Below are 22,642 nucleotides of genomic sequence, written 5' to 3' on the forward strand. Positions count from 1 at the left end.
ATCTTATCTGACAGCATGGATTTTTATGAAGTGCTAGTAACAGTAAAAACAGCCTGTCCTAGTGAAAGTGGCATATTTAAATGTAAACTCCACACTGGACACAGTTTTAATAAACTGGAACTACTAAACATCAAATGTTCACAGTACTTCTGTTCTTTACAAAACTTTAAAAAGCATGCTTCAGAATGGAAATTAAAAATCAGACGGCTAAAAATATTAGCAATACCATGATGAACGTTTCAAAAGAAAGTTTAAAAAAAAAAAAACATGGAAGGATGGGAATAAAACTTCTGCAGTTTGTAATTTGTTGATCCTTGCATTGTGGTTGTGCTTATTACACGGAATTCGAAAACAGTGGATACACAGACACATTTGATGTACACACTGCATGAAACATTAAACAAAAGACAACAAATCTTCATAAAGGCAACGTATTGGGCCAAACACTCGGATTGAAGTTTAAAAAGTAGATACATGTATGCAGGTCAGGCTAAATTAATTTGCATCACTTGGTACAGAAATTTGGGAAGTAATAATTCAAATACATAGAATATTCATCATTTACAAACACAGCATTGTACATACTACTACAGATTAATCATTTTATCAATTGCTGCCCTAATTCAATCTTTAAGAATAAATGTATCTACCACACCATTTAAGAATCATCTTGATCCTTCCTTTTAGAGTAATTGCAATGTGCATATTTCTGCCTCCCATTTGTGAAGTCCTTTGTTTAAAATGATGAAGCACAAAGGAGACACACTGGCGTCGTTCATACACAACAAGTAGTGATGGACTCAAACGCACTGCATGGAACGTCTAACTACTTCACAGCTGACAGGAGGACACATGGAGCTTTCTGATCATCACACCTGCTGCCAAATGTGTTCATTATGCAAAGTGATCTCAAGATGCAGTATCCCTTTCTGCAAAAAAACTCATTTGTATCAATTAGATGGGGCAAGTGCTGGAGGAAGGAAAACACACGTTTCTGTCTCCAAGATGGAACCTTACAAATGGAATTTCCTTAAAGTGGGGAAAAAGATGAACCATGAAAGAGTGGGTGGAGGTTTTTCACTTTTTTCCAGATAATACTGATTTAGGTTTTGATTCAAAGAAGAGAGGGAAATCTGCATCTCGTAACTGAAACAAAATAATCATCAGGCGTGCAGAATGATTAGTAAAGAAACAAAAACTGACCATGACCCTTTAGAACTCAAAGCAATTAAGGACAAATAAGCGCACAAGTAAAGGTGGAAGGACAGTTAGGTTGAAAGAAGCACAGACCTCTCTTGGACTTTCTGGACCTGCGGTTAACTGAACGCACACTGTCTTTGAAACGACTGCAGTTCACTTCATAGGGAAAGGAATACAAACAGACAGACAGGAAAAAAAAGAGATATGTGAAAAGCCCAAGGCAGAGGTGTTTGACTCCTTTAAAGACACAACATGTTCAAAACCAAGGCTCACTTGTAAATATCTTACAGCTTTAGACCGCAGTGTCTAATGTGCACCAGGGATACTTACTGGCATGTCCCACACCTAAAAGTTTTGGGATGAAGATTTGTTACTTTCTCGTGGAGGCTAGACAGGCAGTGGGAATGGTAAACATCTGGGCTATTTATTGTTTTGGGTTTTTTAGGTAAATCTCACATGCAATGGGGAAACCTAGTAACTGCCATTTTTTTTCCCCCAAAATTGAGATTTTTTTTTTTTTAGTTTTTGGAGTTACGAGGTCTTTCCTGATGTTATAAGGTAGTGGTGATGGTTAAATACAGTACGTCTTCATTCTTGTCATAGCACGATGGAAAAAGCTAGAATGTATACGATATTTTACTTACTGCAAGACATAAACCTGGCAACTCCACTGACTAATGAGGAAAGACTGCCTACCAATAAGAAAGTCAGATTACAATCACATGATTTAAATGCTGTGACTGCGTGATGTAAACGGTAGGTGTTGTTGATTCGTGAATAAAACAATATTGTGTATGTAATGGTCAGAAAAATATGCAATCTACAGATTGTTAATTATGGGGGCAACAATTTTCTCAATTTGCTGAAAACTTGAAAGATGTGACGTACTAGGTTTTTCCATACTTGGTGAGAAATGTTGAAGCCACCTAGATATAAAACTTTATACTTTGGCATTCAAACTGCAGACAGTGTGCAATACCCCACTGTGAGCCTGTGTATTTAACACTAGAATTACCAGAGCCTATGAGAAAACTCGTAAATCTGGTCCACCTTAAATCCGTTCGCACCTCTCCATCAGAGTGTTTTGTCCTGTAAATGTGTCAATAAAGACAAGCAGCCTGCTATTCCATCCCCCCACAGCTGCAGAACGTGCACAATGTTCTCCCAGCTTGTGCCCTGATTGATTATCTGGGAGTGAAGTGCTGGAGTTTTAGAGTGGAAATAATAGATTGTTATTTGGAACACACGCATTTCATGTGTGTTCTGTTTCTACAATAATCTGTGTAAACACATTGTTAAAACAAAAACTTTCATATTTTAGTAATAAATGTTGCAAAATACAGGCATAAACTATAGAATGTGTGAAGCCTGAAGTCCAAAGATCAAATAAACACTTTCACAAAAGGTTCAAGGACGATACAACAGCTTCCGTGGTGTAGCAGTGAGATTTGCTGACTTGTGATCAAGAGTCCTCGGTTCGATCCCCACTCACTCCTGTATTTTCTGTTTTCAGTAGTGAGCTGCTGTTATTGTTAATATTATACAGTACACACATACATTTGGTTTGTGTCTGTAACAGACGGTGTACATTTATAGGACTTGTGAAAGTTAACATTTTTTTTTTTACTTTTATTCTCTCAGTCACGACCTGGGAATAACTGTAGACGTGAGTGTTGTTTTGAGGCAATGGAATTGGACATTCTCTGATCTGGAGGGATAAAAGACGTAGGTATACAGTAATCCCTCCTCCATCGCGGGGGTTGCGTTCCAGAGCCACCCGCGAAATAGGAAAATCCGCGAAGTAGAAACCATATGTTTATATGTTTATTTTTAGAATGTCATGCTTGGGTCACAGATTTGCGCAGAAACACAGGAGGTTGTAGAGAGACAGGAACGTTATTCAAACACTGCAAACAAACATTAGTCTCTTTTTCAAAAGTTTAAACTGTGCTCCATGACAAGACAGAGATGACAGTTCTGTCTCACAATTAAAAGAATGCAAACATATCTTCCTTTTCAAAGGAGTGCAAAGCAAGCAGTCAAAAAAAAAATCAATAGGGCTTTTAAGTATGCGAAGCACCGCCGGTACAAAGCTGTTGAAGGCGGCAGCTCACACCCCCTCTGTCAGGAGCAGGAAGACAGAGAGAGAGATAGCGAGAGACAGATAAAAAAAATCAATACGTGCCCTTTGAGCTTTTAAGTATGCGAAGCTCCGTGCAGCATGTCCGTCAGGAAGCAGCTGCACACAGCCCCCCTGCTCACACCCCCCTACGTCAGCGCAAGAGAGAGAGAGAGAAAGTAAGCTGGATAGCTTCTCAGCCATCTGCCAATAGCGTCCCTTGTATGAAATCAACTGGGCAAACCAACTGAGGAAGCATGTACCAGAAATTAAAAGACCTATTGTCCGCAGAAACCCGCGAAGCAGCGAAAAATCCGCGATATATATTTAAATATGCTTACATATAAAATCCGCGATGGAGTGAAGCCGCGAAAGGCGAAGCGCGATATAGCGAGGGATCACTGTACATGATATTTGGAAAAACTCTTTTTATGACCTGTATAGTACATTTCGGAAAACATTGTGTCACGGATGCAACATTATTCATATTCATTTCCATAACACCTTGCATTAGTAATCACTGACTGCGTGTTTTGTGTGTTTTTTTTCCCCCCGATCTTGCCAGTCCCCACATGGTGCTGTATGGTGATGTTTCTTTTGTACTCCAGGACATGCAAAGGAAAGACTAGTACAGAGGTAAGTTCAGCGCTATATGCAATCATCAGATTCAAATGTTAACAGTTTACACACACGCAAGAACCGTCCTTCCTACATTTACGACATGTGTACCCATTGCAATGCGCATACTTCTCTCTGTGCTGTGGTTTCTGTTACACACCTGAAAGAAAGAGACAATACATGTGACATTTTGAAGAAATCATTTTCTGACCTGAATTGTACCAATCAGAAAACATCATCACACTAATGCAAAATTTATTTGAAAACGAACAGCATCAGATCGGGTGTGAATTTATACTGGCGCTGTTAGAGTCAGATCAGAAGCTGAAAAAGCTCCTGTTCTGACTAAGTAAAAAAGCATGAATTAATCAACAGAAATAACCGCGATCGACATTTTAAACTTAACAATTTACAGTGCATACCAATTTATAAATTTTAAGTCCGTTTGAGGTTAAAAAGAAAAAAAAAATAACACTTTCTCCCCTTTTACAAGTACCATAAATTTATACCCAATGTCCCATATATTTGTCTCTTTCTTTTTTTTCTCCATGCTGCGCAAGGCATGCACAGAGGCCACTGAGAAAAGAAGAGTGCTCATGGCTCACTTTAATAGAAAAAGAAAAAGAGGATGCAACATCGACAAGCTTCTGTTCCAAGACTGCCACTTCCCCAGGAAAGTAAACCGAGTCTGTGTCAAGTGCCCTTTCAATGTAATAGAAACCACAGCATTGTCAGAAGTATGTGCATTGCAATGGGTACACACGTCGTAAATGTAGGAAGGACGGTTCTTGCGTGTGTGTACACTGTTAACATTTCAATCTGATGATTGCATATAGCGCTGAACTTACCTCTGTAATAGTCTTTCCTTTGCATGTCCTGGAGTACAAAAGAAACATCACCATACAGCACCATGTGGGGACTGGCAAGATCGGGGGGAAAAAAAACCACACACAAAACACGCGGTCAGTGATTACTAATGCAAGATGTTATGCAAATGAATATGAATAATGTTGCATCCGTGACACAATGTTTTCCGAAATGTACTATACAGGTCATAAAATGAGTTATTCCTAATATCATGTATACCTACGTCTTTTATCCCTCCAGATCAGAAAATGTCCAGTTTCATTGCCTCAAAACAACACTCACATCTACAGTTATTCCCAGTTTCAGATAAAATGTAACAGCATCAGATCCCTGAGTTTGGGGGTTGGGGTAGTATGTATTGTGGTCGTGACAGAGAATAAAAGTGAAAAAAACGGTAAACTGTTACACCGTCTGTTACAGACACAAACCAAATGTATGTGTGTACTGTATAATATTAACAATAAGAGCAGCTCACTACTGAAAACGGAAAATACAGGAGTGAGTGGGGAACGAACCGAGGACTCTTGATCACAAGTCAGCAAATCTCACCGCTATGCCACGGAAGCTGTTGTATCGTCCTTGAACCTTTTGTGAAAGTGTTTATTTGATCTTTGGACTTCAGGCTTCACACATTCTATAGTTTATGCCTGTATTTTGCAACATTTATTACTAAAATATGAAAAAGTTTTTGTTTTAACAATGTGTTTACACAGATTATTGTAGAAACAGAACACACATGAAATGCATGTGTTCCAAATATCCATCCATCCATCCTCTTCCGCTTATCCGAGGTCGGGTCACGTGGGCAGCAGCTTGAGCAGAGATGTCCAGACTTCCCTCTCCCCGGCCACTTCTAGCTCTTCTGGGGGAATCCTGAGGCGTTCCCAGGCCAGTCCCTCCAGCATGTCCTGGGTCTTCCCCGGGGCCTCCTCCCGGTTGGATGTGCCCGGAACACCTCACCAGGGAGGCATCCTGATCAGATGCCCGAGCCACCTCATCTGACTCCTCTCGATGCGGAGGAGCAGCGGCTCTACTCTGAGCCCCTCCCGGGTGACTGAGCTTCTCACCCTGTCTTTAAGGGAAAGCCCAGACACCCTGCGGAGGAAACTCATTTCAGCCACTTGTATTCGCGATCTCGTTCTTTCGGTCACTACCCATAGCTCATGACCATAGGTGAGGGTAGGAACATAGATCGACCGGTAAATTGAGAGCTTTGCCTTACGGCTCAGCTCCTTTTTCACCACGACAGACCGATGCAGAGCCCGCATCACTGCGGATGCCGCACCGATCCGCCTGTCGATCTCACGCTCCATTCTTCCCTCACTCGTGAACAAGACCCCGAGATACTTGAACTCCTCCACTTGGGGCAGGATCTCGCTACCAACCCTGAGAGGGCATTCCACCCTTTTCCAGCTGAGGACCATGGTCTCAGATTTGGAGGTGCTGGATTCCCATCCCAGCCGCTTCACACTCAGCTGCGAACCGATCCAGAAAGAGCTGAAGATCACGGCCTGATGAACCAAACAGGACATCATCATCTGCAAAAAGCAGTGACCCAATCCTGAGTCCACCAAACCGGACCTCCTCAACGCCCTGGCTGCGCCTAGAAATTCTGCCCATAAAAGTTATGAACAGAATCGGTGACAAAGGGCAGCCCTGGCGGAGTCCAACTCTCACTGGAAACGGGTTCGACTTACTGCCGGCAATGTGGACCAAGCTCTGGCACTGATTGTACAGGGACCAAACAGCCCTTATCAGGGGGTCCGGTACCCCATACTTTTGGGGTCTCACTGCCATTGCCCACGTGAGCATTGAAGTCTCCCAGCAGTACGAGGGAGTCCCCAGGAGGTATGCCCTCTAGCACCCCCTCTAGGGACTCCAAAAAGGGTGGGTACTCCAAACTGCTATTTGGTGCATACGCACAAACAACAGTTAGGACCCGTCCCCCCACCCAAAGGCGGAGGGAGGCTACCCTCTCGTCCACCGGGGTAAACCCCAATGAACAGGCTCCAAGTCAGGGGGCAATAAGTATGCCCACACCCGCTCGGCACCTCTCACCGGGGGCAACTCCAGAGTGGTAGAGAGTCCAGCCCCTCTCAAGGAGATTGGTTCCAGAGTCCACGCTGTGTGTCAAGGTGAGTCTGACTATATCTAGCCGGAACCTCTCGACCTCGCGCACAAGCTCAGGCTCCTTCCCCTTCAGAGAGGTGACATTCCACGTCCCAAGAGCCAGCTTCTGTAGCCGAGAATCGGACCGCCAAGGTCCCCGCCTTAGGCCACCACCCAACTCACACTGCACCCGACCTCCTTAGATAGATAGATACTTTATTAATCCCAAGGGGAAATTCACAATTCCTTGGCACCTCCCATAGGTGATGAGCCCATGGGAAAAGGGACCCACGTTGCCTATTCGGGCTGTGCCCAGCCGAGCCCCATGGGTGCAGGCCCGGCCACCACGCGCTCGTCTTCAAGCCCCCCCCCCCCCCCCCTTCCAGGCCTGGCTCCAGAGGGACCCCGATGACCCGTGTCTGGGCGAGGGAAAACACCATCCAAAGTTTTCATTCATCATAGAAGGTTTGTTGTGTTCCAAATAATGATCTATTATTTCCACTCTAAAACTCCAGCACTTCACTCCCAGACAATCAATCAAGGCATGAGCTAGGAGAACTTTGTGCACGGTCTGCGGCTGTGGGGAGATAGAATAGCAGGCTGCTTGCTGCTTGTCCTAATTGGCACATTTACAGGACAAAAGATGCTGACAGAGAGGTGCGAACGGATTTAAGGTGGGCCGGATTTACGCGTTTTCTTGTAGGCTCTGGTAATTCTAGTGTTAACAAACAAATGAAACTAGAAATAGAAATCACCAAGAAATTATAGATCACTGTCATCATTCTCTTTACCTTAGCTAAGAATTGTATAATGGGTGTTTGTTGTAGTCACATTATCAGGAAGGTATAACATTTTGTAGGTGCAGAAGCAGTGCTTGATCCTAAAAATACCACAGACACCCAAGGCTGGTGAGAGCTACGCAGTGCCAGCAGAATGTGTGTTGTCATTCTGTGCATAAAAACAATACTTACCTATTCAGCGCATATTACCAAATGTGAATGTGTTTTGTTTTTTTTCCTTAAAGCTGGTGGGTCAAATTTTAACAAATTATCTTTTTATACATTGAAAGAAATATGCTATCTCAAAATAAACCTAATATTCTAAACCAGGTGCAAGCAGTGATCCATCCCTGAAAAAGATGCCAGTCCAATACAGAAAGTTAAAACTGATCTTCTAAAAACACTATTATCCTTTTAAAAGCTAAGTGATGAGAACCACTTCATGTTATTCTGGGTACGTATACATGTAGAGTACTCCACAGATCTTAGCTGTTAGTGCTGCAGACTTACACATATTAGGACACTTTAGACATTGTGCTACTTCAGCTGGCACTCTTATTATTCTAGTCAAACTGCTGTGAAAGACAAGGCTACAACTGGACAGAATAAGGACATTTCTTCTAATTGCACTTCTCTAGCATGTGCCAATTGTAGCCAATGCCTTCCAGTCTTAACTTCCTGAACAATTATCTACTATGTCATGGAAAATATATGGTGTTACTGTGCACAGAATTTGCATTTCAAGCAGTAATATAATTTTGCCTTCCAAAAATGTTTTCGTATATTTTATGTCTGACAAATTCTAATATGTTTATCTTATATGGTGTCACTGTGCAGAAAAAATGGAATTCACTGTTTTAAGTGGTGACTAGTGAAGCAAAAGTTCAGGACATCACCTTTTAGTTACGTTTTAATTTACATTCCATTCCTCACAGATGAGTACACTGGCAGTTGTTTCAGGATGCACACAGATAGCAGATGAAATTGGATTTGCAAGAGTAAGCCTAAAATACTTGACAATTGGGGAACAGTCTAAGGATGGAAAGAAAACTTCTGGATTACTAAAAGACAAGAAAGGCCTCCAAAGCTTTCATAGCAGAAGTAAATAGAAACATCTTGTCTGCCTCATTTTGCAACCAAAAATGGATGCTAAACACAGTTGGCTATACATTTATGGAGTTTATTAGAAGAAAAACTAAAGGGTATAACATTTAAGACTGGGTAGGTTGGTGACTTAATTATAGTTCTACAACCTAAAAGTAACATATTAAGACTGGGCGGTCTCGTGGCCTGGAACCCCTATAGATTTTATTTTTTTCTCCAGCCTTCTGGAGTTTTTTTTTTGTTTTTTCTGTCCACCCAGGCCATCGGACCTTACTCCTTTTCTATGTTAACTAATGTTGCCTTATTTTAATGTCTTATTTTGTCTGTTATTTTTCTTTTCTTCATTATGTAAAGCACTTTGAGCTACTTTTGTATGAAAATGTGCTATAGAAATAAATGTTGTTGTTGTAAAACTATAATGATGTCAGCGAGTCACAGGCTTGATGCACATTTGACATTTTTTTAATTTTCTTTAATTTCAGCCAGTATTTGTGCTCAACTGACACAGGGTAATGGAACACAAAGTTTAGGACTATTCAAAAATGGTGACATACCATATAATTTTTAAGCCCACTTGATTCTGACCAGGGTTACAGGGGGCTGGAGCCTTTTGCAGCAAAAATATGGGGCTCAAAGCAAGAACCATTGCAGGTGAACACACAAACACTAAGGCTGATTTAGCATTCACAATCCATATACTGTATAAATAGACACATGTATCCTTAAACAAACAGGACAAAAATAAAAGGTGACATTCTGTGCTTTTGTTTCTTGCTATTTATTGTATCAGTATGCTGCTGCTGAAGAATGTGAATTTCCCATCGGGATTAATAAAGTATCTATCTATCTATCTATATTCATCTTTTAATCTCTAATGTAAGCAGCTGGTGTTTAGTACAAATTGGTACATTTTTTGATTCCAGAGTGGAACTACTTAAGAATGCAGAACATTGCAATTAGTGCTTTCCAGATACTGTAAATGCATCCTGTGTGAACACAATGGCTGTCTCACATTCGCGCAAGATTCATTTCCGTCCTTATACAGTATGTAACCTTGTTCACTGCACCTCCTTCTGTTTGAGAAAATTTCATTCCGTTTCTTTTTACGGCCATTTCCAGATAGCAGCCAAATTGGAAAGCAAATAAACAGTTCTACCTATTTTCTCAACTGGTGTGTTGAGTGGAAGGAATCCTTGTTTGATGAGTTGTTCCATCATCTCTTCATCATCCGTCTGTATTTCAGAGATCATATTACAGGGGATAAGACCTAATCGCCCACTTATTTCTCCTCGATAGAACCCATCTGTGTCTTTATTGCCATGCACCTGCAAAGTAGCACATTGAACAAAGAGGTACATGTTACAAAACATAAAAAAAGCGTCAGTAATTAAGTCATTGACAGTATTTATTCAAAATAAACGCTAAAACTCCAAGGACAGTGCTCCTACATTCAAAATGCAAAGTCTATTTTGTGTCAGTTCCATCGACTGGTTCAATTTCACAGTTAACGCTGCAGTGTGTGTCGAGTCGGACTCCTTTTGTATATTAACAATGTGCACTTTGAAACTACTGACACACACAAAGTTTTCAAACTTCATAGTTTTAATGCTTAAAGAAATATATTTACAGACAATAAAGACTTTTTTTTTTTTTTTAATAAACTTGACGCGATTCATTCATTTCCCTCTCATATACTACTATACAAGAATACTCCGTCATTTTAGCAGTAATCAAAATAGATACACATACATACATAATGGCGTTTATTCTGTTCATTGCAATTACTGGAGATGTGCCATGCGGTAAGTGTTTTATTAAAACCTGCACTGCTAGTGCATTATTACTATTACAGGCACACTCTCAGGACACAACCAGGTGGAAGTACAAACCACGTTAAAGGTTACGGTGGACCATTTCATTTCACTTCAATTTTAACTTGGGGAACCAAACATAAGCAGTTTTAGCTCTCCAAACAAAGGACACATTAAAAAGATGCACAGATTGGATGGCGTCTACCATTTGTTAGAATTCATGCCATATACTGATTATTAACCTACCCACATTCACATAAGTGTGAAACAACATCTAACACAACACACGGAAACACAGTAAAATAATCTGTAGTTATAGTTTTGCAATGTGCAATAAATGCAAGACAGTTTTCCCTTCATCACGCTTCTGTTATTTCTGACGGCCTGTAGCCTTTGTGACATTTCGTGTCCCATCAGACCTGCAGAGCTTTATATGGATTGTTGTTACATATTTACAGTACATGCTGTAAAGGACTGGGGATACCAAATAGTTTAATTATGGTTATTGGCTTTATCTTGATGTTACCGGCCAAGATTAAAATGGGAAGATAAAACTGATTACTCACTAATGAATTTAAACTACCGTATGTGGGATCAGCCCTACTGAACAAAAATTATTTCACCCATGAAAGAGTCTAATGTTTACCTTTATAATCTGTCCTTCTTTGAAAGGAAGCTCCTCATCTGCAGCATCAGGATTAGGAGACATTGACAGAGGGTCATAGTCGAACAGGGCAACAAATATCCGAGTTGGCTCTTCATTCAAATCGGGCTCCGATTCATCATAGAACTCAGAAGAGTGCCGGTCCTGGCCACTGTAACCATCTAGAACACATACATACTGTACATAGACATACTGTACAAAACTCCAGATATTAATATTTTAGATGGTGGCTTTGGGAATCAGTGTTTTACCTCCAAAAAGAGTTTACCAAATAAGATGATAGTTGATTTTTTTTCTATTATTTGGAAACCAAACAGGATTAACAAATTCATAACACTCATTTTGGAGCAGGAAGTAAATCTCATTGTTTGACTCTCAACACAGATTCCAATGGTAAAGAATCAGAGCTTGTGAACAAAGTGAAGGAAAGGACGCATTTTGACTTCTCCATTACCCCTTTGCCATTAGGCTGTGCCTGTACCCACACTACACCGTGACTAACAGTTCTGTATGTTAGTCACTACATTGCCCATATAAAGCCTCTTTATGATTAATAAAATCAAGAACCCACTTAAACATGAGATGCAAGTAATGACTTGATGTACAATAACACAGAGAAACCTGTTGACAGTTCTAAACGTGTGAATACATGTGATTTTGCACGCTACACTGTAAATACCTGTGATTTAAAGAAATCCATCCAACAATTTGCAACACAGAAACTGAAGCAGCAAAATGCTGCGATATTTAGGAAATGCAATATAATCTATTACTTCAAATTCTGCTACTTTACTGACTGTGAACAGTCTTTTAATCTTCAAATTCAACATATGCCAAATGATCCATGGATAAGACATCAAGGGTGTATGGTTGCTTCATAAACTGCAGGCCATCCCTATGTTATGATCTGTAGCAACGCTCTTGTTTTTAGTGGGATTAAATTAAAGGAAACGCAGGTTGGGTCAATGTCTGTATCTCAGACCCAAACTATCTGAGGCTGACACTGTGTCTAGTAACTGTAGTCTGAAACCTGATTACCGATAAAGCTTTATATTTCCTAAAACATCACTAAGATGGTGGTGGCCTCCTCACCACACAGATGAGTGTGCTATTGAAACTGCTGGCAGTCTGCTATCACACAGACCCATGATCCTTTGCGTTTATCTTTTTAAACCCTTAACAGTCTTTGAAATTCAAGCCCTTTCTGCTTTGTCCTTCAGTCTCGTATTCATTCACACCTGGTTCATTTTTGCTAAAGCTTTCTTTGTTAGGTAAAAAACAGAAGTGCAAGAGTGCAAAGATCTACACTGCTGCAGTTTGGGTCTGGAAAAATCAAGACGATCCTTGCATGAATAGTTAGCAAAATAAAGATGGCTGCAACAAATTTGAACTGTCTGTGCAATACTTTCTCTTACTTTGTTAATATACCTACTCATGATTTGACCTATTCTGCCTAGAATTTTCTAACAGTACTACTTTTAACAAAATATCTAACTGGCTAGACACAAGAACAAATTATTTAGGAAGTAATATTATGTGGAGAAAGGTCACAGAGAGTAGATGTCATGTTCTTTTTGATGCTGGACCATAAAATAAACGTCTACTTTTAAACCTGCCAGACAGTTAAACAAGAAGCCTTGCATTTCAGTCAGTTTCGTGAACATACCCATGATGCCTGCTGTAACTCAGTGTAGTGGGTAGTTGCTATATAAAACAAGAAGTTTAAACTGATCTCGGTAAATTAAAATGATCATGGAAAGTTAAATACAGGATGAATAGCACAGAAAGAAAAGATAAATATCCAAAATCAAAAAATAAAGCAATTCAGGTTACAAGTCATTTTTTCTATCTTGCATCCTCCAAAAATGTTTTAAATTAAACTGATGATGATGATGATAATGCATTTGTTAGGTTTTGTCTTTTTTTTAATCATCAGACCTTACCTTTTATAACATATCTTTTTCACCCATGACATAGTCCACAGTATGTCATCAACATTGTGCACTCAAAGTATTATTTCCAACAATATACATCCTTATTATTTTAACATACATTCTCATAACATATCCAAATATAGAATCATTGTGTTGAGGTCAGATAAAGACCACAAAAAAGGAACCAACACCAAATGAAATGTTTTCTCTTTAGACAGAAACATGGCAGAGGCAACTTAAAAAGACACTATCATAGCACTGCAGCTGGGAAGAGGATAACACAGTTTACCATTTTGATGGGGGAGCTATACCAGGAAGCGTATGCTTTGTAAAGCACCTTCAGAAGCTGCACACATACCATATCGTTGCTCAGAGGCCATACTGCGCTGCAATGGCCATTTCCTGCGTCCAGCTACACTGCGATAGTAAACATCCTCCTTGACAGGTGAGACATTCCCCTCACTCCCTGACCTGGATTGGCCCCCTTCACTGTTACTGTCCATGGTGATTTCTACAGAAGACACCAATGAAAGCATTCCATTTAGTTAACTTCCATCGGGGGAGGAATCTTTTTTTCCTTCAAAAGTCTTGCGTGTTGAACTAATGTTGTAAAAGGATTTCAAAACCAACTTCTAAGAGTTGGATGTTTATTATCATCCTTTAAAAATAAACAATAGTAAAACAACAATAGTAAGGATTAATAGGTGAACAGGAGGAATAAAAAAATAACTCTTTAAACTGTACTTTCATAAATTCCACCTAATCTGAAATCAAACCATCTACTGCAACTCTGTCCACACTGGCTGGCCTCCAGTTCTGTACATGTCAGTGCACCATGGCTTTAAGTCTAGGAAGAAGGCTGACAGATGTTTGCTGAAGGTAGAACAATGACATTATATTATTAACAGATAATTATTGTACAGCCCTACACTATGTACTCTGCTCTGACCTCTTGATGTACTTACTCTAAAATGCCAAAGTAGATTTAGATTTTAATTATATATTATATTTCCTGTCCCGTCAACCTAAGCCATACAGTTTGAATTCTCCCATGAAAATTATACCTCATTTAGGATCTAACCCCATAGTCCAGTGGACATTTTACAACAAATTAAGATTTCCCAATGAATAAAAAAAGAGCTCAGTATTATCATAAAAAACCTCCTCTTTTCAGTGTATTTATATTACATTTATGTCAGGGTTACTTCTTTTAATAAACAGGAACCTTTCTTAACACATTTCCTGTGAGTAAGGGAGTGACTGATTTAGAGAATGCAACAGAGCAGCCAGTTGCCTTAGAGAACTAAAACAAAGCAAGTAAAGCGTAGAACTACTAACGTGATGGAACAGACAGCACTATAAGATGCTTTTCATCAAAAGATTTGAATCTTAGGACAGACTGAAAGCTGTCTGCATTTTGTACAGAAAAATGTGAAGATGACAATGCTTTAGGCTTTCGTTCTACAGCAAAACATCTAGTGTTACAGCTGGTATGAGCTAAAAAGGTCCAACGTTATGATAGCTAAACTGAAATGAAGTCCTGTCAGATGCTTATAGTACAAAGGGGAACGTATTGTATATTTAATTAAAATAATAGGTCACAAAGGGCTATCATTTGCTCAGTGCTCTACAATAAACCACCAATATCTTCTGAAATTTCTGCACTAAGAACAGAATAAAAATCTTGCATATACATATATACATTCAAACTGTACTACCAGTGTTCTTCAAATCCTTGCAATGCGGTGTGTCGATCTTGCATTTTGAGCACAGCTTTGCTTGTTAGTTTTACATAAGCATTCCAGATATTAAAGTGATACTCCAGTGCTTTTATTATTTGTATCACTTCTCATGAAAATGGCATTAGCTTCTAGTAAAAATAGATTGATTATCCAGATTATAGTATTATATAGTCAACAACATTTCCACTTAGATGTGGCCTTGATTTCTATTTCCTAGTAAAACTAGTAAAGTATGAGGACAGATATGCCACACGAGTTGACACCATCTCCATGATGCTCTTCCAATTATTTTTCTTTATTAAACACTAATTCTTAACATTGTATTTATAATGGTTGAATTGTGGCACCTATAAATACACAGGATGCCAGCTATCCTAAGAGACCAATATGCTCAACACATTTACAAAAAAAGAAAAATTCCTTAGCTTTTTTACCTCATCATGAAATGGGAGGATTTAAAAAAACTATTGTATGACTGAACAAGGACAAATGTTACAATAAACATTTCAGATACTGAAGGTGATCCATTAAAAATATTTTTAAAAACTTCTAGCTATTTTTCTCCTCTTCATATTTTTTGATGCTCTAATTATTCATTACCTACAGGTATTTTAAATTTTTCCTTCTACAGAACTCCTCTTATTTAGAAATATAACCATCTTCCCATTCTTACAAAAAATATACTTGACACTACCACTCTTCCTCACATTTTCATGTTTGAGAATTGGGCAGTTTTTAGGTTTCCTTTCATTCCTGGCTTTGATTATATAAATAGTGCAAATAGCTCATGTTGACTATCTGGTTCACACACCAAACCTGTATGGCTCTTTTATTGAATACAACAATTTAGTCTGAATCAGATAACTACAAATGTCAAACAGCTGGAGGGAGAAAATTGACAACAAACCAGCCGTTACAAAGAAGCGAGCCAACTAACCAATAGATGGAACCATCATCGGCCGGGGACGTTGACAGATTGCATTGCTGTGCGACAATCTTCTTCCTGAGTAATCCAGCCTATCGGCTCGTCCTGTGGAAGAAGGGTTCCCTAGAATCTTAAAAGAAATAAGGCTGGGTTATGATCTTCTGTACTCAAGAGCCAAAATCTGTGTCCACAAACTTAAGGAGAATTGGAAAGAAGCCGAACATAAAAAGACAAAAAAAAAAACAAACAGGCAAAAGAAATCAGTATTCAGATTGTTTCTAACTAAAGACCATTACTATTGTTTTTTGTTCTGTTTGCAGTTTGCAATGGTAATAATAAAGGATGAATTGTGGTATGCTTTGGAAATATTTTATGAAATGAAGGGTACAACCATAATGGCTTCTACCTACTATCCTAAGCACAATGGTATTCTATAAAAAAGTAAGCAAACTTTCAGGACAATAGATTCCAACAGAAGATGTGCCACCTTGGAAAAAAGAAAGGAGATGCACATAGAAATTGCTTCATACACTCAACATGAAAATGGGCAAATGAGCTGGTCTTTTTGCAGAGGTGGAGGAGGCTGCAGGATGGAAACAATTAAGGTAAAATGCTTGGCACTTCAGTAGAACAGGAAGAGGCTCAATGTGCAGGCGACAAGGGATTTGTGGGCTACCCTGAATCCAGCTTCTTCTAAAATAATTACAAAAAATTAAAGCAATAAAAATGTTTTCAGTTTTCATATTGTACTGCATGGGGGGAGTCGAGGAGAGAGAAAAAAAATCAAACTATTGAATCAGTCGCATTACATCTCATTAGAACAAACCACAAGCAGAAACAATTATGGTTGAACCTTGGTCACTGAGGCAATAGTGCGTAGTCTGCATTTTCCCACAGAAACAAGAAACAAGAACTACATGTGAATGGCCTTTAGGTTCTGAGCATTACATCAAAGAAATAGGACAATGAATACTTTTCTGCTATTAATTGAAAAGAAGGAAGCAAAAAGGCTAAATTTAATGCACTTTCCAAAAAAAAAAAACACACTGACTATAAGCATTAAAAGAAGCTTTAAACATTTGGCACAATGAAGGAATGCAGCATTACGTCAATCAACAGCAAAAACTAAAGAAAGGAAAAGAAATAAACAGAGAAAATAGAAAAGAATGAAATATTACTGATTGAAGGCGCTTATGATAAACACGAGTATCTACAGTAGGTCACACACCAGAGTCTCTTCTGTTTCCCTGCTGGTCAGCATTGCAGTGGTATTTGCTGATTTAAAGTCTTTTTGATTAATTTGTGATTCAGTTCTCGATGCATGGCTTCTCCCTTCCTCCGAAACTAAGTCTTTCCTAATGTTTGTCTGGCACATATCCGTTCGATATCTGCATGGGACAGTCCAGGTTTTAAAGTCTGCTACATGCACAGTTTTGACCACCGGCAGGGGTGTCTGCCCAAAATCTTCTTCAATGCTGCACTGCCTTGTCAGTGTCCTTTTACGAGCCCCGGACGGAGTGCAGCTACTTTGGGGCGGTTTGCCATTGATGTTGGTGATTTGAACACTTTTCTGGGGACTCGTTGTTAGAGAACTTCTGTAATTTAAAGAGCGACTGTCCTCTTCTTCACTGCCACAATCCAGTCCACTATCAGGGCTTCTAGTGCTCTGCCTGTTTGCCCGACTGTAAGCCCATTCTTTACTGAATGATCCACTGTCCGCATGGCAGGCGTTAGGCCCATCTCTCAAATTGTGGAAAGAACCTTGTTTAGTTGGAGAAAGGTAAGACTGCCTTCGTGTGTTTGGCTGGTACTCATTGCTGGGCGCTTTGAATCTTCTGAGCACTGAGCCCGTGTCTGTCGAACTTCTGTTATACCTACTGTGATTATCTCGCTTTTTAAATGTTTGGTTCATTTCTGTGATATCAAAGTCCTCCTCAGCTACTTCAGGGATACTGAAAAGCTTTTTACTGCAAGGTTGTTTCTGGTAAGGCATTTCAGGTTTGACTTCCTCTTCAAAGACATTATGCTTAGGCTTTTTGTTAATATTTTATTTTAATTTTTTTTTGTAATTTCATTTATTGCAGGTGTTAGAACAGGCAGGACACAACACAGTGTGTGATATAAAATAAAATGGGAAAAAGACAAAATAAAGACAGAATTAGTTTTAAAGTCAATGGCAAAACTTAATGCATGCAGTTTCATTCCGTGAAGGAAATGGCATGCTTTGAACGGGAATCTGTAAGGGAGAAATGATTGAATGAATAAATAAATAAAAGGAGAAGTAATTAAAGGGACAGTGGTTTAGAAGGGTTTGTTCAAATAAACAGATCTGATGAACACACAGAGCTTAAAAGAAAACATAAGCACATTTAATTGCCAAATGATACCATTCGTAACTTTAACAACACAACAGCAACAGTGGCTAACAATGAAAAAAGCAAAAATAAATAAAACTGCATATTTTGTGTGAGAGGATGAATTATCAGTTATTGGAAATATTTGTAGAGACCAGACAACGACTTGTGCAGAGCTGCTGTCTAACCACGCTTGCCATGCAATGTGTTGTCTTGCTGACCTTTTCTTTTTGATAATTTTCTTGCTATTTGAAAGTAAAATCCCCAAAACCACTACAGTGACCATGTTATTTAGAATATAAATGACTGTACAGGCCTGTTCTACAGTCACTGTTTTTAAGGCTTCACTACACCAAAGCAGAACCCTATAAATTCACTACTGATCATTTATTTATTAACAATGAAGCCATTGTGGTAGCAAGTGGTGGTTGATGATTTCTAGCTTAATGTCTTTGGCTAAAGTGGCACAGATCACGTGAGGAAGGTAAACTGATATGCACATGTATGATTCTGTGTACATGAGAAGACAAACAACACCATGGTACATACCTCTTTATGCCGTTGTGGTGAAAGGGCCCAAAAAACAGGCAAGTTATCAAAAATACTAAGATGCTTAACAAAAAATTAGTGGGGGACTTGGCTGACAAAAACTTTGTTCGAAGGTCCAAGGCCTTAACCTTACCTCACTTTGCTTATAAGCAATGGTTCATGTTTGACGAGTATGGTGCCAAATATGTAACACCGGTAAATTCTTACAATAAAGCTGCATTTTGTGTGTGTAAAAATGAACATGAAATGAGAGGAAAACATTACAGTGTAGAAAAATGCTTTTTATCAATTATTATCCCACTATCCTTATTACAAAAGACAGAACAATCTGTCTGCAGAATGAGGGCCTACCCTGTGTGACACGAGCAGCAACTGCACTGCCTTTCAATTTGTGTCTGTCATGTAACTGCCCCGCCACAACTTGAGGACATATCTCTGTATTATTAGTGGAAAGAACATCAGTGAAAAAGCAATCTACCATTACCTTCATCATCCTCAAAAATACGGGACTCTGGCGTTTCAAAAAGATGGAGTAATATAAAAAAAAAATAACAAATTATGGCTATGAAATAGTGCAATAGGTAAAAAAGGATGTTTCCTGACCTACCAGTCAATAACCTCAACAACTGGCAACTCAAATCATTGTTAAAACGTTCAGAGTGCAGGAGACATGGCTACAATACAGCAGTCAGCTATTTAATTTTTTGGAATAAATGACTAACTTTGTGCAGTTATGTATTAGAAACATGAACAAATCCTTAAATGTATAAGTGACAATAAAACATTCAATATACTGGATGTTGACTGCAAACATAAATGTAAATTATTTATCTAAAATGTCCAAAATGATATTATGGCAGACATAGTATTTCAGCAAAGTCCTGTGCAGTCGAGGGGTCTTTAATAGTAAAGCAGGAGACTCAACAAGCCAGCAAAGTCCGCACCTTTAATAAAGAGTCCGGCGCAGGATGAGGCACAACACACATACCTGTCTTGTCGCCATGGCAAGTGAAAACATCACGTGAGATTGAGGGATTATAATAATAGAAGTCTTATAATACAAAGCAGTGAAATTGAACAATATGCTTCAGGAAATCACTAACACAATTAGCAGCCAAAAGCAAGTTTTCGTTTTCAACCGAATTTCATGTCTCAGGCCAAAGATTCAAGAAAATAATTAATGCTGAAATTACTACGGTCTGGCACTTGTGCAGTGTGGTCCCAAGTGAAATTACAATTACTTCAACATGCCAGTGATAAAATTGAGAGGGAGGGTTACATTACAGCATAACATTTTTCTAAGGGTAGGCATTCCAGAAGAATTCAGAAGTGAACAATCAGAGTTAGTAGACAGCACAAAACTACAGTGAAGATAGGGCTGTTACAAAAATAGTGAATGAGGGGCAAGCAGTTGAAAAAAGGGAAAAAGACGACAAACACATAGCCGACAGCTACTTATTAGGGATTTGGAACAGTAAGGAAGCTTGCATGAAGAAAAATCTGCTGCCCTAATAAAACGGCAGACAGACGGTATTGGTGGGTCTTCAGGACTGTTGGAGTATACAGATTTTTACATTTGCAACAGGAAATTTGATAAGATGCTTTAGAAAAAAGAGACCGCTAAATAAAGTAAATGAAAAGTGATATTTAGCCTTTCTGTTCATTTTTCAGTCTTCTTTCTCTTTTGAGGTGAAGCTGCATATTTCTTGTTTCAGATAACAAAAAGGCTAAATCAATTCTAAAGAAAGAGAGTTAGCAATTTGTTTCCTCCATTCAAATTTCATTTGGCATACAAAAAGATGTATCGTCTTCTCCAAACACTCATTTTTTGACATTTAAAATCTTGATGCAGTACTTTAATATTTAAAGGTTTACACTTTTCCTGACTAATCCTGCATGAAGCAACAAGTAATTCTCTAGTTCCAAAGCTAATAGTTGATATGACTAAAATGCTGCACCTTCCTACTGATTAAAGAAAAACCCTCATAGCATAAACCATATAAATGTGTGTGCTGCCCATAAATGTTGGGATTAACAGTCATGGTATGTTCACTGGAGCTTTATTAACTCAACTGTGAAACTTGCAAAATAAAACCCTTTAAAGTAAACAGAGTGTAAGCTCTTTTATGTACCAAAAAGCCAAACACTATTCATTGCCAAAATCTGAAAAGCAACTTTCTAGAAAGGTAAACATTGTGGAATAATCCTTCGACTGCATCTTACCATTTGTGACGTTTTACCACAAGGTTATATAAAACTGGTCAATGTGACTTTATCCCTGATTTGGTTACAGAAGGCTAGTGAGAGGGAGGCTGGGAGCCTGCACTGATACCGCGCCCAGGACTAACCTTTCTTTCGCTCACCTCTAGGCAGTATATTCTACTGTATACATAACCATAACTCAATTTTGCAGTAGCACACTAAAGTCTAGTGGGGTAACCAGATCTAGACAGGGGAATATTTTTTCCTCCACTTTTCCAGAATGGACCAGACAGAGTGTCAAGGGATGTTCAATGCCTTTTAAATATTTTCACACTGCTACTTTCAGAGACTTGTGCTACTCTGTAATTGACTCTCCATATTTCTTTAAATGCTCTTCTGTTTTCAGTGTGAGGCCTTAATTGCTGAAATCTTCATCATACTGTGAGACCTTCCAGAGGAAGATTTCATCTCACTTACTCATTTAAACCTTGTGAACAACTAATTTTCGACACCGGTGGAGTGTTATCTGAGCAAATCATTTCATTGGTATACATTGTTGCATGTTTCTGGCAATGCCATGTGATTTGATATTTTGTGAAAACAGTTGTAAGTTCAGCAGTTTTAAACCTGTTTATGTCATTTAGAAAATCATGCTACAAAATATTTTAAAAAATAACATTTTAAAAAGTTTCTTGTCCTGAGCAGTTTCTGAAGAAGGAGAAGTGTGAAATTTGTGACATCAAAGTCACGTCTCCAGAGTAACCAGCTAGGCTCTCTGATACTGAACTGTCAGTGGCACCTAATCAGACAGGCCTGGTAAGGGTGTTGTATGAACTCAGCACAAAACTGTTTCCCCTCTGCCTACAAATTACGCAGCTTCTTGACAGACATCAAGAGACACCTCGGCCTTTTCAAACCTGGCACCAATAAAATGTGTTTTATGCCGTTTGTTTTAAATTATTTGTCTTACTATAATATAAATGAGGAAATATTTCCAATAAAATAGGGGCAGTGTTTGTATAATTTTACAACATATTTTCAGAATAAACGTTTTCCTTTTCCAGTAACACTACACTCATAAACATCCTCTCACGATTATTCATTGCACTGTGCGTGACTTTTTTCCATTTCAGTAGCAATGGAGACAGTTTAAACACAATAAAATAATCCTCTACATCTATAGTAACAAGTAATGGGACATACATAAAACATAAAAGTGATAAAGTAGTTTCATTTAAGCAAAGTTACTTAAATGAGATTCCCGAACTTACATATATTGTATGTCACTTTTTTAAACATACTGTACCAACTGTTAAAAATTTTCTTGTAACAAAACTAAAAGTAATTAAATATTTAACTATGTTCTGTTTAATATATCAATATTAAATTTCACACTGCATTAAGAACAGAAATTACTTTTTTTTAAAATTTCATTATAATTATATACTAATATTTAACAGTCATATTTACAGTATATAAAAATAATCAAATTCCAAGTATTCAAAAAGATACATTTTTTAAAAGAGGATTTGATTATTTCTTTTTTTGCACCCTGCACATAATTAAACACTATTGCAGTTGCTTTAATCGTTAAACATGTTCAAGACTTCTTTACCATGTGTGAAATAATAAGCCAAATGCTAAAAACAACACATTTTGAAGGAA

General features: G+C 38.5%; 1 protein-coding gene across 8 annotated transcripts in view; it reads right to left on the reverse strand.

The window, feature by feature from the left end:
- rimbp2b (RIMS binding protein 2b) overlaps window positions 1–22,642 on the reverse strand; it is a 118,361-nt gene that overhangs the window by 37,439 nt on the left and 58,280 nt on the right. For 5 of the 8 annotated variants that reach the window (XM_051921082.1, XM_051921081.1, XM_051921080.1 and 2 more), the window contains 3 exons: window positions 15,885–16,002; window positions 11,254–11,432; window positions 9,953–10,121 (listed from right to left, as the gene is read on the reverse strand). In XM_051921082.1, coding sequence (XP_051777042.1) covers window positions 9,953–10,121; window positions 11,254–11,432; window positions 15,885–16,002 — 466 coding nt within the window. Of the gene's footprint in view, window positions 1–1,290; window positions 1,357–9,952; window positions 10,122–11,253; window positions 11,433–13,563; window positions 13,717–15,884; window positions 16,003–17,100; window positions 17,905–22,642 lie in introns of all 8 variants that reach the window. The other 3 variants (XM_051921078.1, XM_051921077.1, XM_051921079.1) reach the window with 2 other exon arrangements.

This window comes from Erpetoichthys calabaricus, chromosome 18, assembly GCF_900747795.2.
Source record: "Erpetoichthys calabaricus chromosome 18, fErpCal1.3, whole genome shotgun sequence".
NCBI classification, from domain to species: Eukaryota; Metazoa; Chordata; class Cladistia; order Polypteriformes; family Polypteridae; genus Erpetoichthys; species Erpetoichthys calabaricus.